Source organism: Haemaphysalis longicornis, unplaced genomic scaffold, assembly GCF_048455015.1.
Source record: "Haemaphysalis longicornis isolate Haplotype H1 unplaced genomic scaffold, Haemaphysalis longicornis Haplotype H1 scaffold_9, whole genome shotgun sequence".
NCBI classification, from domain to species: domain Eukaryota; kingdom Metazoa; phylum Arthropoda; class Arachnida; order Ixodida; family Ixodidae; genus Haemaphysalis; species Haemaphysalis longicornis.
In genome coordinates this window covers 66,501,488-66,516,894 of record NW_027526460.1, presented here as the reverse complement: position 1 = coordinate 66,516,894, position 15,407 = coordinate 66,501,488, and the positions used below count along the sequence as shown (strand labels likewise).

The window sequence follows — 15,407 nt, the reverse complement described above, 5'->3', positions numbered from 1 at the left end:
GATTTAAGCAAATGAGTGTGCCTTTCTTTATTATTTTTTGGGGTTTTTTTATGTGGCCGCTCACTGGATGCCTGTTTGCTTTTTGTACACATGTGCGATAACGCCTTAAGTGTATATGCACGTCGTTTTTTTAAATAAAAGCCAGTTGGGAGTTAGCACCCGTCTTGTCCCTGCCCCGTCCTTGTCTTGGCTGCGCTACATCATATTTCCGTGGTTTGGCGGTGTTCTTGCTTCATGAAAAAAAGCACTACCAAACAATAAACCTTTTCAGAGAAAGTCTCGTGGCAGGTGTCTTGGTGTGGGTTGGCCACATGTCGGAGGATTATCTCTGTAACTTCTCGGCTTCTCCTTATTAATAGAACTTATAAGTACTACTGCCGTCACCAGAAATATTCATGTGAAGAAGACAGATCGTCAGATAGGAAAGATCTATAATCTTGGGAAATAACTACATCGGGATTGCTTAAAATCATCCGCATTTTTAATTTTTTACCGCAGCGCTATACTGAACTCTCAGCTGTGCGCGCATAATTTTTCCCGTGTCCGTCTTGGGAAGGCAGTCCACGAACATGACGCCACCGTGAAGATGTTTGTGACTCGCTGTTTGGTCTGCATGAAAGGAAAGAAACAAATATATACAATGTAAAACAGGTGAAAATATATTGATCCTTCATTAAAAAAACATACCCAGCGACCTCCTACGCTTCGCACTAAGAAGCGATATCCTTGAACATGGACTATTGAAATCTTTCTAGCTCGTAAAATAATCCGTTCTGCAAAAGCGTGACCAGCTTCCACTTTTAAGCAGCGAAACTTTACAGTTCCTGACCTTTATAGGTGAATAATGGTACAGTGCAATATTTGTGATGAAGTTATGCCGTGACCGTTTCCATGTGGGACAGTTTGTACAACAATGGCACAGTGTTTCGTCTGCGGTGCTTTACTCAGCATTTTAAAGCGACTCGCAAAAAACAAACTGCGCGCAAATTAACGGGGACAAGAACACATGAAGACGGCACAAGCGCAGTTATGTTCTTCATCTGTTCCTGTCCCCGTTAATTTGCGCGCAGTTTTTTTTTTTCAAGATGCACCATTACCAACTCGCCCAACTCACAACCCTTTTATTTTAAAGCGAAGCGTCAACAGAAAACTCCGCCAAGAAAATAAAAGAAAAAAACTGACACTGCGAGGAATCGAACATGCACCGAACAGAGAAAAAAAACAAGATCCCGCTGTCTTACAAATTGAGCTGTGAGCGCACTTCATTTTTTCCAACGATAGCTTTATTTACATGAATAAACAGGCATACAAGTTACATGAAAAGCAGAGATATGATATTCAAAGGCAGGACAGCACAGCCAAGGGTTCATGGTCATGGGTTCAAAGTCATATAATGTTCATGACGTTAGATATACACACATGAACAATGTCACACATAAATACACAGTGATAATATCTCAGTTACAGACATAAGAAAACTGGTAGCATGAGGACATTTCTCACAGTGCATCAGGAAACGAAATGCCAATAACAAGTTGCACACCATGAGATATTCAAAGAAAAAGAGGACTGACACAAAAGAACAATATTAAAGAAAAGCAAACAACAAAGAAATGCGATGGTAGAAACTGCCGCATGCTGTATTTGGCGTTTACTCTACCAACACCTACTCTCGTATAGCATGGCTGCCTCGGTGGATGGCCTGCTTTTTCTTGAAGGAGATCGCCGCGTGACAGCCGTGCTTCAAAGCGTCGCACAGTGCTTCGTCAGATTCAGCTCCTTCTAGCGCACTTGTTGTCCAGTTGAGTTTGTAAACAAGGTAACGCCAAGCGGCTTTCACGCTCACCGCGCACTCAACCGCGTCGACCCGTGCACACGAAAATGGGGCAAACAGACGGTGTATTTACCGAGCACAGCTGCGGGTTTATCCCCTGCGTTGTCGCTGAATGCCACTTGACAGCGTCACGTGGTATCTCGCGCCGCTGTACGCATAGCCCACGGCACGTGTAGCGGCCGTGTGCGCGCCTTGCGCATACGTCAGGAGCTACGAAAAATTAAAAGAAGCTCGCACCAATGCATGCTATCTCACTTATCCTCCATCTATGCCGCCGATCTATGGATTACAAGCATTTCGGATACGCGGTAGAGAGCTCAACGATCGATTCGTACGAAAAAAATCATAAACAGTTTCGATTGTGTTCGTCGCAGTCGACCCCTAGTTGTTACTCAGCTGCTACAAAATATAAGTGCGGTGAAGCGCAAAGTCTGAGTGCGTATCAAACCGATAATAAGGCCTTTCTGATCGTCGTCTTGTAGTGAAATAATAAAGAACATGTTGCAGGTACAGTGTAACGTGTGACTGACGCAAGCGGTCCGTAGTCACCCGTGTTATAGGTGGTGTATAAAGCTTAGCTTCCCAATTACCTGTAAAGGGTGCATTGGCCCGCACTTTTATACTGCTCTGAATAACGAAGAAACACAGAGAAACTATGGGAAATTCATGTAGTCACTCGAACGGTTTTGATAAAGATATATTTTACTATGTAGATCCATAAAATACATTACACGCCTTCGGAGTGACAATATTTTGCCACGAAGAGGCATTCAGACTTACGGTGATTACTGTAAACGCTCAATTTTCACAAACGTACATGTGGGATTCTAAGTTTTTACGCCTCGATTACCGTAAGAACCCGCGTATAATACGGACCCGCGTATAATACGAGGTGTAATTCTGGGACAGCAAAGCCAGAAAAAAAGTTTTCATCCGCATATAATGCGAGGTAAAGAGCACAGAAAACATTTATTTTTCCAGTCAAGCACCAGTTGCTTTCTCCACCCACGAATGCTGCCTTCGGTGACGCCGAACTGCCGTCCTGCGGCGCAATTCCTGATGGTCTCGGCACATAAAATAACGTTTCTTTTAATTGCAGCCGAATACTCTTTTCGTGCACCCGACATCATGATAGACTTGAGTTGAACGTGTCGGGATCCTTCGCGTGGTCAAAACGATCAAAATGGCGCCGGCTGAGAGAAGCAGCAGCCAGCTAACGCCACCTCAAGATGGCGCACCCTCCGCTGAAACCGAAATTGCAAAATTTCGACTGAAAACTTTGGGATCCGCCTATAATACGAGGCACAAATCTTACACAGTAAAATTTGGCAAAAAAACTCGTATTATACGCGGGTTTTTACGGTAGTCGGTTTTTCGGGCATCTTGCGAAAGCAAACCGAAATAAATGCTTCTGAAGGCATCAAACACCAGGCATCAACCAGGTGCATCAAGCACGTTGTTCTCAAGGCATCAAATAAGGCATCAAGTCCGTGCCCGAAGGTTTCAACAGCAACACCGTATAAAAAATGCGAAATGTGAGGGGCCCTTCTATTAGAAAGTGTGGATTCTATATCTCGTGACACGCCTGGGCGCGCTGTTTCCATCTTACGCAGCCATGATAGCTTGTACCTGCATATATCTGACTGCACAAGCCGAGTCACACGTCCGCTTACAACTACAGCCCAACTAAACCTAAAAAAGCATGGAGAATCTCACGAACGCCACTCAGCACAGCCATTTGACGCACCAAACGCAACGGCTTTCTCCTCCCTGCTCGGTGCACCTCGGGACGCTGCTTGATTGATTGATTCTTTCATTGATTGTTGGTTTAACCCGCCATATAGTGGAGTGTTCCCTATTATTTTGGACCACCTGGGGGGCATTAACGCACGCCAAAATATCGAAAACGCAGGTGCTTTTGCCTGCATCGGAAAGTGGCCGCCGCGGCCAGGAATCGAACCCGCGTCCTTGGGATCAGCAGCACAACGCCATAGCCACTAAGTCGCCACGGCGGCGTCTCGGGAGGTTACTGTGAGCACCGGTTGCCATAAGTTCCCCGCAAAGCACGGACATATAAAAACCACACAACCCAACTATGTGGGTAATGAGAAACTCATATCCCGCTCAATTTGACCAGCAACACGAAAGCGGGGGCCGGAGTGTCTCATCAGACGTTCGTGCCTCCGCGTAGGGAGGCATTCAAGAAGTCAGAGGAGTGCAGCTCTTCCGATAATCACCCGCACCCACCGTGGGTTCTACAGCCAGCTGCCCTGCCTTGTGCGCAACGTCTGAATGCACCCGAAATGGGAACAGTTCAGATCAGATATACTTTAGTCGGTGCAGCATTGCATGGCTACTCGATTATGGTGACACGTGGAAGTTTCCTCTCTTTTATCGTATAAAGTAGTGCAGACCTGTTGCCTCGACTTTTCACCGCTCCAAAGAACATAAAGCACGTAATTGAGCTGAGTGGCAACAATGAAGAAAATAAAGAAAGAAATGGCGGACTTGCCTGCGGAAAATATTGCGCGTACGAAAAGGAGCCGCAATAGGGAACTGCAGTTTCAACCAATGTTCGTGACGCTATTTACATGGTCCCTGAAACACTCGTGGAATGGTTGTATTAGGCACATTTGAGATCCGTAGATCTCATACAGAACATGCCACGGGGAATGGTGGTGATTATCAGAGGAGCCGATCCCTGCGCATTAAAGTTCATTAATAAGTCGCTGCTTGGTGTCACGAGCGCCAGAGGAGCAGTTCCGGCAGCCGCTCGCGTGATCCGAGTCAAATTGAGCGCGATAGTACATACATCCGCCGTCCAATGAAGTAGAACAGAATCTCCGCTTGCGACACAGGTGCAAACACAAGGACGCTATACATCGCAGCCAAAAAGTTCGAAGGCGTCGACTGATGCGACGCCCTTCATGTGAGTTTTTTTGTCGCCATTTGTACTGCTCCGGACCCGCTACGAAAGAAGGTTTACTCATGAAGACCTGGTTCTCATTATTAGTGCCCTTTCTGCCTACTGGATGATGGACGGAAAAATGGCATTGTGCAAGGGGAGACTGGAATGCGCTGCCCGCGCATTTTTCGATAACCGTATCCGTCCCCGGCGTTGATGGACACAGACTACATCTATCAATGCAGATAATTAACAGGAAAGTGGCATTAAACTTTTATCATCGCGCTTGGAAATGCGCCAAAATAAAAGCGATCCGCAATGAACACAACAAAATGCGGTAGCTTCCTGCGAAGGCCGAATATGGCCGTGAACTGATGCCTTGGCGCCCTAAGGGTGTTTATAGACCACCGCCTGCGAGACTTACAGAGTTAGTCATACTGAGTCCTTCGTCACTTACACTTCACCGGGGAGGTTTTGTGCCGTCTGAGTTTAATTTATTCTAGTGGTAGTAATACCAGCACTACTAGAGTGTCACTGTCATTACTACTACTAATTACTGCTATAACTAATGCTACTACAACACTATAGCTACTATTAACTAGTATTATTACTAATGTGACTACTACTACTACTTCCTCCCTACTCTGCGCAACTCGTCGATTTCTATGAGAAACACCAAAAATGCGACCGCTCCACGCCTCGGCGACGCAAACTGCTACACATTCGCGCCACTGGGACGTCCATATTTAAATTGGGCTTACACCTGAAGCTTTACAGCAACATACTCACCGGCTACAAGTTTGAGAAGCTCTTCCTCTACGACGTGGCCTCGGACACCATTTTGTAGCACCACGAATGCAGTGGGCGCCTCACCAAAATGTGGATGCTTGATGCCTATGACCGCTGCTTCAAGAACCAGAGGGTGCCCGGTGAGAAGTGCCTCTATCTCCGCTGGCGCAACCTGCTGGTCTAGACACTTTATCATGTCCTTGAGACGTTCGACCATGTAGAACCTGCCGCGGCCATCATGGTAGCCAGCGTCGCCTGCGAGAATAAAATAGTGTAATCGCCGAATTAGGGTTAAAACACGTTAGCGGGTGTTTGAGGGAAGGATAAAAATTGGGGCTGAGGTTGTGGTCTAGTGCCTGATACGAGCTTTGTTTGGTGTGTATTTATTTATTGAGCCTTCATTCAGCAATCAATAGCATCACGCCTTCCACCACTGAATAAACCGTGAAGCACGCTTTACTTATGTCTGCTCCAACGAAATCGCCCGTTTCCTGCATGACCTGTTTGGAATTATATTTCATGCAGCCAAACACGCTGAGTGCAAGAGAAGAGCAGTGTGTTTAGGCAGTTTTTCAAATGGTAGACATAATTCAGAAATCACCATAAGACTCACGCATACGTTGCTTGACTGCGCAGCGAAATACCAGCATAACGTCTACACTGTATGGCTAAGCGCACGCTAAGGGCTATTCGCCAGTTCAAATCCCGCGGATCGGGTCAACTGGGTGAATGGGGGAAGCAGTTTTGTAAACATGACCTAACGACGCTCGCATCCTAACCTGCGCACGTCAACTTGTAAAGGCACATTGGTTGCGCACCTCTACAATGTCGCATCAGTGTCCCGTTAAACATACAGAAGCATCCAAATGAAAGCTACCTTCTTTTGTAGTCATACATACACATAATCCTACAACTATGTACCAACCAGATCGAAGCCAACGCTGCTTGTCGAGGACTTCTGCGGTCGCTTCTGGCCGGTTGTGGTAGCCTCTCATAAGGTTTGGAACCCGGAAGGTGATTTCACCGAGCTCACCGTCTCCCAGAACAACACCCGTATCCCCATCCACAATCTGTAAAAAACAATTTTGCAGCGAAGCACCACACTTAGCATACCGAGCTAAGCGTATTCAATGTAAAACCAGCGTTCTTCTCTCATGTGTAGAGAAGTACTGTTATTGAATGAATGAAGAAATTTTTTATTCGACAGGAGATAACAAAATCTGGTCTATTCGACCCGAGGTAACAAAATATGCTCAAATGAATGATTATAGGCTCCCGTAAACTGTAACCTATTCTCAAATATTGAAGCGCTGGTTACCATTGTCTCAGGTGCGGGTCTATTAAAAGAAAATATATCCTACTCTGTTTTAGATGCAAAGCATCTCTTAGACGACCCTACGTCGCCCGGCGTCCGTACCTCTCCCCCTACACTATAAAAAAAGAAATAGTTAGCGGCGCCGCGTTCTATCCCCCGACTCTCCGGCAGCAACGGGAAGTACGTGGTGCTCTTCCCACTGCGCTGCAAAACCGGGACAGGAGCAAGTGCTACGAACGCGCCTTATGTGCTTGATTCATTCAAACTACGTCAAGAAGCTACTGATACAACGAAGGCACGCGAAGCTGAACGTCAACGGAAACGACGAACTGAAAACATTAAAGGAGGATGTTGAATTTCCCGTGGGAAAGCTGTGGCGGGAAGCGCCACGCGCCTTGCAGCTCAACCAGAGAAGAGGACGGAGAGGGCGGGCAGCGGGGTAGGAGCGTGAGCACGGAATAAAGAAAGACGAGAACCAGGAGGTGTTCGATCAGGTGACGCTGGTGTCGGTCTCTTCGCTGTCTCAACATTTCTCTACATTTCTCTGACTCTACATGGGGGTTCACACTACGTTACCATTTGTGCTCCGATACCTGAAACAACATAACGGCAACACAATGGAGCCTACACAGAACCCCTATGATGCTTCGCATCCTCCTCATAGTTCCCCACGGGAAGATGGTGTAATTTGTTTTTGCTCGAAAGACCTTTCGATTTTTTCCCCCGAATAGTCCATGAATGGAAAAACACTTCTGCGGAAGACACTTCTATCTGTAAAATGCCTTCAACCAAGCGTTAAAAAAATATATCTGCTTGCGTTTTGGTCCGCAGCATTTTTTCCTACGCAACTTTTTTCTGCCCGTCTTGTACAATTTCCCCGCCGTTCTTGCACATTGTTCTGCCTTCTGATGTTGCCTTTTTTTATCTAATATTATCGATGCCTTCGCACATCCGGTATATTTTGTTATATGTACGCAGCGTGTTTCTTTCGTGATATAGGTACACTTTTGCTCGGCCTCCTGGCCGAGTACTGCCCTGCAGAAAGATGGTCGAGTGAAAGTTGATAAATTTAGAAAAAGGCGCGAGAAAAGGATGGCGAGTCAGAAACAAATTACACAGGAGCACTCGCTAATAGCAACTGGAACGCTATTAAGAAATAGAAATGTGTAGTGTGACAGACCCCGATAACCCAAACTGACTCACACCCACACATATACACAAGTATAAATAAAAGAAAAAAAGTAAGAACATTCGGTTGTACAGTTTACTAACTCCAATTTCGTATTTAATTTTGTACTTTCATTGATGTGCGTGCGTGCGTGCGTGCGTGCGTGCGTGCGTGCGTGCGCGTGCGCGTGCGTGCGTGCGTGCGTGCGTGCGTGTGTGTGTGTGTGTGTGCGTGCGTGCGTGCGTGCGTGCGTGCGCGCGTGCGTGTGTGTGTGTGTGTGTGTGTGTGCGTGCGTGCGTGCGTGCGTGCGTGCGTGTGCGTGCGTGCGTGCGTGCGTGCGTGCGCGTGTGCGCGCGTGTGTGTGTGTGTGCGTGCGTGCGTGCGTGCGTGCGCGTGCGTGCGTGCGTGCGTGTGTGCGTGTGTGTGTGTGTGTGTGTGTGTGTGTGTGTGTGTGTGTGCGTGCGCGTGCGCGTGCGCGTGTGCGTGTGCGTGTGCGTGTGCGTGTGCGTGTGTGTGTGTGTGTGTGTGTGTGTGTGTGTGTGTGTGTGTGTGTGTGTGTGTGTGTGTGTGTGTGTGTGTAAATCAGTTTAGGTTATCAAGGTCTCTCACTCTATTGGCGGTGAGCGCGAACACAGGCGGCGCTGCGAAGCGCGCCTCCGTGACGTCGGCTTAGGGATTCTCGCATTTGTCGTCTGCTTCACTCAGGCTCGCTCTCCCTGCTGTTTCTTTGCGCTCGGTCAACGTCTGATGCTTGTCCGCACCAGAATTGGCGTCCGGGTAACTTTTTATCATAGTAATAGGGTTAAAATCGCATACACTAGCTCCTGGTGTCAGTTAAAGTATAGTTTTGGATACCGCTACGGACGAAACATTGCCGGCGTCGCCCCATTCCTTGCGAAGCCGGTCCTGTGCGGAGCGCGAAGAGTCCGAGCTAGGCGTCAGCTTCTCAATTAAGCAATCTTTCGAACAAAAGGAACAGTCAGCTGCTAATAACCGACAACAGCGAAAATGGAAGACCAAAACAAATTCTAGGCCTTCACGGCTGTTGGCTTTAGCAGAAGGCATTACGATTCCGGGTGATCATATGTAAGGTAAAACAGTTTTTGCAACCATGCCTAATGCTCGAACGTGTTGTGTCACATCACTTAACGTTGTAAAAGCATGAAAGTTTGCCGACATGCACTATGGGCTGCAAAAACTGTAGGTTGAGTTCCAAATAACCCACTGTGTATATAGGCGCGTGCTGATTTTATACCAGGCATCTAACCAGTATGTACGTTTATTGAGCAAAACGAGTCACGTCTACGTTAAATATACAGTAACACTATGTTTGTTCAGACTTGGAGGGATATTTCGTTACATTTTCCACAACCATATCTTCCCGATATTCGGATATGCGTAATAGGAAAACTGCACTCAAGAGGAGGAGGACTAGGAGGAGGAGGAGAAAACTTTATTTAACAATTAAATAGAGCTGGTTAGTGGACTGGGTCCTCAGTCCAGGACAAGAGAGTAAAAATAATTTCCTTCAATTCATAGAACGTCATCCCGAGTAGAATAGGATTTGTTCTTTGCGCCTGGAAGGGTTGGAAAATAATAAAGAGCTACTTGGAATTATTCCTCGGTTTCGATTCTTGTAATATATGCAGGTATACTATTTATTGCGTTAGTTAGCGAGTATATCATGCCTTCAACACCGTATTCATGTCACCATGGGTTGAGAGTCAGTTCGTTATGATAACGATGTGATTACCATAGAAATGCGGAGCACAAAAGCCGCCTTCGAGTACTGTGAACAGCGTTGTTTAGGGCGCGACTGCGGTGGCGTAGCACAAACCTTCTCTTTGTATTTGCATGTGAATAAACAAAGCACGCTGCGCATATGCACATTCTTGCACGCAGCCGTAATGAAGGCCAATTTGTGAAGGGAATGTATGCCATACAACATGAAGGAAATATCTACACGATCTTTGTGAGTCTCCCAAACATCCCAAAACCTTTTAATAAGACGTTTGTGATGGCGCAGAAAAATTAATGCGTTGCGCAGAAAAAAAAGCAAAAAACAGTAATCTGATTCAAGACAACAACAACGAAAGAAATAGAAGAAAGCCGCTTTTTTTTTCCTGCTGTGCGATGCACGTGTAGGGGCCGCTGCTTGGTACGTAGCATTAGACTGTTGAGTCTTCATAAGAGCATTTAAAAAATACTGCAGGGAAGCGTACGCATTTTGAATACTTATCGAGAAGCTCTGATCGCTGATCCTCGCGAATAAGCTAGAAAGGACGAGTTATACACGATCTTCTGGCCGATGCTCTGAAGAAAGTTGTTCTCTATCTCCTCGTGTGTTGCAAACTTGGGGGGATACAACTTGAAATTATTCAGATGCGTCTGAAGCTGGCAAAATAACTGAGTCACTAGAAATGCGCTTTTCAACGCACTACAGCAACAAAGCGGGCGATTTCTAGCACAGGCACTGCTGCCCCTCACAAGCGGAGTGTAGCAGACGACAGCGGCGCGAGTCCCTAAGCCGACGTCATAGCCAGGGGGCGCCACTCAAACATCTCACCGCCAATATATTTCTAATGCGTAATAGCCTTCCCATTTGCTAGTAGCGATTCCTCCCGTGTACTTTTTTTTCTGTGTCGGCATCCGTTTCGCGCTTCTTTTTTGTACTGGAGCATTTATTCAGTAAAAAAAAACTAGAAGCAGAAGTGTGATCGTCATCTAACAAAATATGCAGATTTGTCGCGCGCTTTCGCTGCCGCGGTGAGAAGATTTAGGCACGGGACATAGATAGAATTCTCACGCCGCTCCCCATATGAATAAGGGCAGGACAACAGTGGGAAAGAAATGAGCCCGGATATCCAACAAAAAATCTGAAAAAGGAGCTACTGACCCCTGCACGCTTACTTTGCGTAATTGTCTTGAACCGTGAGGCTGATTTGACGAGCAATCGAATATGCGGGTGTGCAGTCTTGATTATTCCTCGTATTTTTACGAGTTACGCGCAAGCCAGGCCATAGCCCAAAAGTGCAGTATTTTCCTCTACCATGCATACTTTGCGAGAAAGAAATCGCGAAGGTGGCTGGGCTGACTCGTGATTTCCGGCAACTGCAGTTTTGTCATACTTTTTGCATTGCTCAAGTCAAGGTAGTTAGGAGTAAAGGTAGTTAGGTAAAGGTTAGGTAAAGGTAGGATCAAGGTAGTTAGCACCTTAGTAAATATAAGAGTAAAATCTGTTTGAAAACAGAAGCTACACCATAATGATGAAGAGGTCAAAACAAACTTTGTGGTCTGCCGTAAACAAAACATTTAGAAAAAAAGTGTGAATTCGTACTAGAGTTTAGATTTTCACCCACTTTGACGGCCCCTATCTCAGTATCTACAATAGTGACCAACTTGTACTGCATAGGTAATATTGACCAGATAATTATGACCATATCTCTGAAATATCGCTTGTCAAGAGAAAGTATAAACATACGCAGAAAAGATGGAACGCTGTGCCTTTTCTAAAAACGCGATTTCTCGCATACAAGGGCGAAAAAGGTTCGAAATTCGCTGGTGTGGCCACACATTGTGAAATGGCACTCTTTAATCAAAGCGCGAAGACACAAAAGCAGCCGCTGTAGCGGAGCACACGGCACGCCGACGCCTCTCGAACGCGTGAGTTCTGCTGCTTATAGCTTCGTTACGAACAAACTAATGCAACATTTTGTAGCAGTGTTGTTGGAGCTATTGAGCAGCCTAGTTTCCCGAATTTTGAAGATGATCGATATCCAGTACTTTTTTAAATTTTTATACATGGAATATTACAAAAAATCACGTCAGTCAATGTTTTTTTGGGTACGTTTATATTTGATACTGACAAGCGATACATCACAGATGTGTTTATTATTATCTGGTCGATATTACCTATCACTTACAAGCTTGTCACTATTGTAGATACTGAAGTAAGGGACGTCAAAGTGAGCGACTATCTAGCGTCCAGTCCTAATTTGCGATTTTTCTAAATTTTGGTTGAGAGCAGAGCGCAAATTTCGTTTTGACCTGTTGGATTTGTTGGTGCAGCGCTTGATTTCAAACTAGTTGGAGTCCGAACTATTACACCTTGCCATGCGCAAAGCTCCAAACTAGAACAAAACTGCCGCAGCCAGAAATTATGAGTCACCCTGGCCACCATTGCAAACTTTGTTCTTGCAAACTCTGCACGGTACAAGGAACAGAAGTTGCCTTTTACAGCAAAGCTGTTATAGCTAGGATTCAGCAGATCGTCTCCGGTAACCGAACGATGTAGACAAGAATCGCTGGCGAGCGTAGCGCCACGTTCAGGAGCCCATTCAAATCCCCGTGACCGTAAAACTTCACGCCATACCCCCGCGCATGGAACAACCATATCAAATTAAAAAGGTCCTAAGGCCTTCATATTTTAATACAAGAGAGCTTATATTTCCTTTGAGAAATTGTCTGGCGATTACGATACTCCTTAATGCGATATTTGGGCGCTGCTGTTCGGGCAGCTCGTTTAGTAGCAGCGGCAGACGACGCAGTTCCACCAGTTGCGTCGCTCATTGCTCAGTAAGAACTGGCTGAGCGCGCATGTGCGCGTTCCACAACAGCCGCTGCAGATGCGCACGACCGGTTGCGTCACTCGCAGTTCAACACTCACTGGTGGGTTCTCTCGACGGTGAGCCTCGGCGGCAGCGGCGCGAAGTGCGTCTCAGGAAGGGACCGCGCACTGCGTCTTAAGTCAGGTTCAGAATGTTGCCGCAAATGTCGTAATATCTGTAAATAACAACGTCATTTGACGTTTCAGCCAACCGAACTGCGTGAAACGCCGTTTTTTTACGTCCATAGCGCACGATACCGTTGTTACGTCGGTAGTCTGAACATACGCTTAAGCGAACGCGCATCATTGTGACGCGAACGCCCGCCCTCACGTTTTCGCCAAGCTTCGAGCGCCTCCTGCGGGCACAGCATACTGTCCCTTCCCTTCCACAACGCACACTTTCGGAGAGCGCTGGCTCACGCCGCCACGGCGAACCGCCCTCCTGTCCCAATCCCGCGACATTTTCCTCCTTTCCTTTCTTTCAATCGGCGGTCTTCCCATCAGTCGCTCGGTCACACCGACGTGGCTGAGTCCAGAGATGGGCGACAAGGGCGGCGCCTTAAAATGTCTTCCCAGCAATTCATTTGTGCTAGGAGGTGAAGCAGACTGAATCGTGGTAAGCTTGATCTTTGTAAGAAGGTTTTCCCACATCTAGGGTTGCACAGTGAATCACGTCAATCTTCGGAGGGAATACCATTACACAAAGTGGATCTAACGCTTGTTTTATTGAAGCTATATCGAAACAAATTACATGACAATTAGCCGCTAAGACGACCCTAACACAACGCCGGGTTTTATATAGTTTTCAAAATGGCATGGTGCACAGTGAAGTTGTAAATATTTTGGAATTCTCGTCCGCTGTCAATACATATGGGATTTACGGGAGGGAAACGGACATCACCATGTTTGTCCACCGGAACAAAACTCTAGTTTGTCAAAAGTTCGTCCAGTTATTTGACCAGGAACTATGCTCAAGCTCAAATTACAAACAAAGGTGTTTTGCTTCGTGCACCCCTTGAACTACGACCCACTCAAAGCTTAAGTTGAGGCTTGGCACCACAGCTCTGCTGGTCATCCTTCTTTACAGAGTGGAAGGGCATTAAATTTTTTGGACTATTTCGTGGCTTGCGCATAACTCATAAAATATGACAAGAAACAAGAAATGTTCATGGTCACGCAATTTCGATCTCTCTTGGTATCATCCCCGAGGATAATTCATGCACTCACAAATAAACGTTCCCGCGTTGTTGTATTCTAACGTCTTCTTTCTGAAGCGGTGCAAGCTGATGAGTGTTCTGAAATGTTGTCGAGGGATAATCTGTACGGCTTCTCATAAACATGCTTAATTTATATGACCGAATTTGAATCTGCCTGAAGTGTTTCAGAGATTTTTACAATATTTGAAGAACATTCTATGCATTTGGGTAAAATGTCTAAAGCTGACCCTAAAACCAGCTTAAAACATTGGTTCAAAACAACTATGGCGCTCGAAAATACTAAGCAATACAAAGGCTGCGAGTGGTAACTGGCCGAACGTCGGTATAGTATGCTTGTCAACTGCGTGAAGTGACAGCCGTCTCTCTATATATGTAATTTTTGATTAGACACAATTTTCCTTACTTGGCAGCGTTTGTACACAATGGGCACCTTAATATTCAAAACAGATTGCCAAGTTTATATTGGCAATCTGTTTCCCAACAACTAATATAGGTTTCTTCTGTTATAAAGCTAGAAATAAATACGCGGTCTTATATTTGTGTGCAGAGAAAGCAGCCGAAAAGAAAGGGACACAAAATTCAAACGGCCGTTTTTTTCACAACGTGCGCTATTTGCTAACAAAACGAGAGTTAGCCAAGTTAAGCCCTATTGCTACCTCTCCAGAGGCGTATTGGCGGCATGCAAAGTATAACGCACTTAGCTCATGGGATGGAGCCAAGCAAGAAAGTAAGAAATGCAATGTTTAGAATTACAGGGGCAGCTTAGGCAGGGCGGTGAAACCAGTGAAACCACTTCAGAAACCGTGACCGTGAAAAAGAGAAATGAAGGAAAAAAAGAATAAAAAACACAATAAATAAAATACGATACCGTATTGTTGGAATATATTTTTACAATAAGAAAACATCCCAACCAGACACAAAACGGTCGTTGCAAAAAATTAAGCCTTGGTTAGAACAACCCGCCGCGCTGGCTGCGTGGCTAAGGTTCTGTTCTACTGAACCTAAGGGCGCGGTTGCGATTCCTTTCAGATGGAGACGAAAAACAAAAACAAAAGAAAAACAATCCGTGTGTCGAGATTTCGGCTCACGTTTAGGGGCTCCAGGAGGTCAAAATTAATGTTGAGCCATCCAATACGGTGTACCTTATAGCCCAGGTGTACCTTCTGAGCCTTAAAGTCGCATAATCTGAATCTTGCTTTCAATTCTGATGGAAAACAATGGCTTCTACCATGGTCTCCTATACGGTAATATAGAAATAATGGCGGCAGTGTTGGCTATTTTTGTTCCACGTCGTACTGCAAAAGGTTTTTAAACAGAGAGAAACCCCAGCCATACCTTAACTTCGGTACCAGACAATGGGTATCCAATGCTTTGAAAAGCGAAGGTGTTGGGCTGTGTGATGCAGACAAAACCGATGGTCTCCGACATGCCGTAAGCGTTTCTCAGGCTCTTTAGCTGGAATACCTAATTGGGGAAACGAACATACTTTATTAGTTTTACCGTATTCAAAGTTTGCCATACTTAAGACTCAAAACTTTGGTGAACAGAAAATAATTTCAACTCAAGGGAAAAT

General features: G+C 45.8%; 1 protein-coding gene across 1 annotated transcript in view; it reads right to left on the bottom strand.

The window, feature by feature from the left end:
* Nucleotides 1-463: 463 nt before the first annotated feature.
* LOC144151717 (uncharacterized) overlaps nucleotides 464-15,407 on the bottom strand; it is a 38,726-nt gene continuing 23,782 nt past the window's right edge. The window contains exons 8-11 of the mRNA XM_077682839.1: nucleotides 15,170-15,298; nucleotides 6,454-6,598; nucleotides 5,529-5,783; nucleotides 464-609 (exon numbers count right to left, since the gene is read on the bottom strand). Coding sequence (XP_077538965.1) covers nucleotides 482-609; nucleotides 5,529-5,783; nucleotides 6,454-6,598; nucleotides 15,170-15,298 — 657 coding nt within the window. The 3' untranslated portion in view covers nucleotides 464-481. The remainder of the gene's footprint in view (nucleotides 610-5,528; nucleotides 5,784-6,453; nucleotides 6,599-15,169; nucleotides 15,299-15,407) is intronic.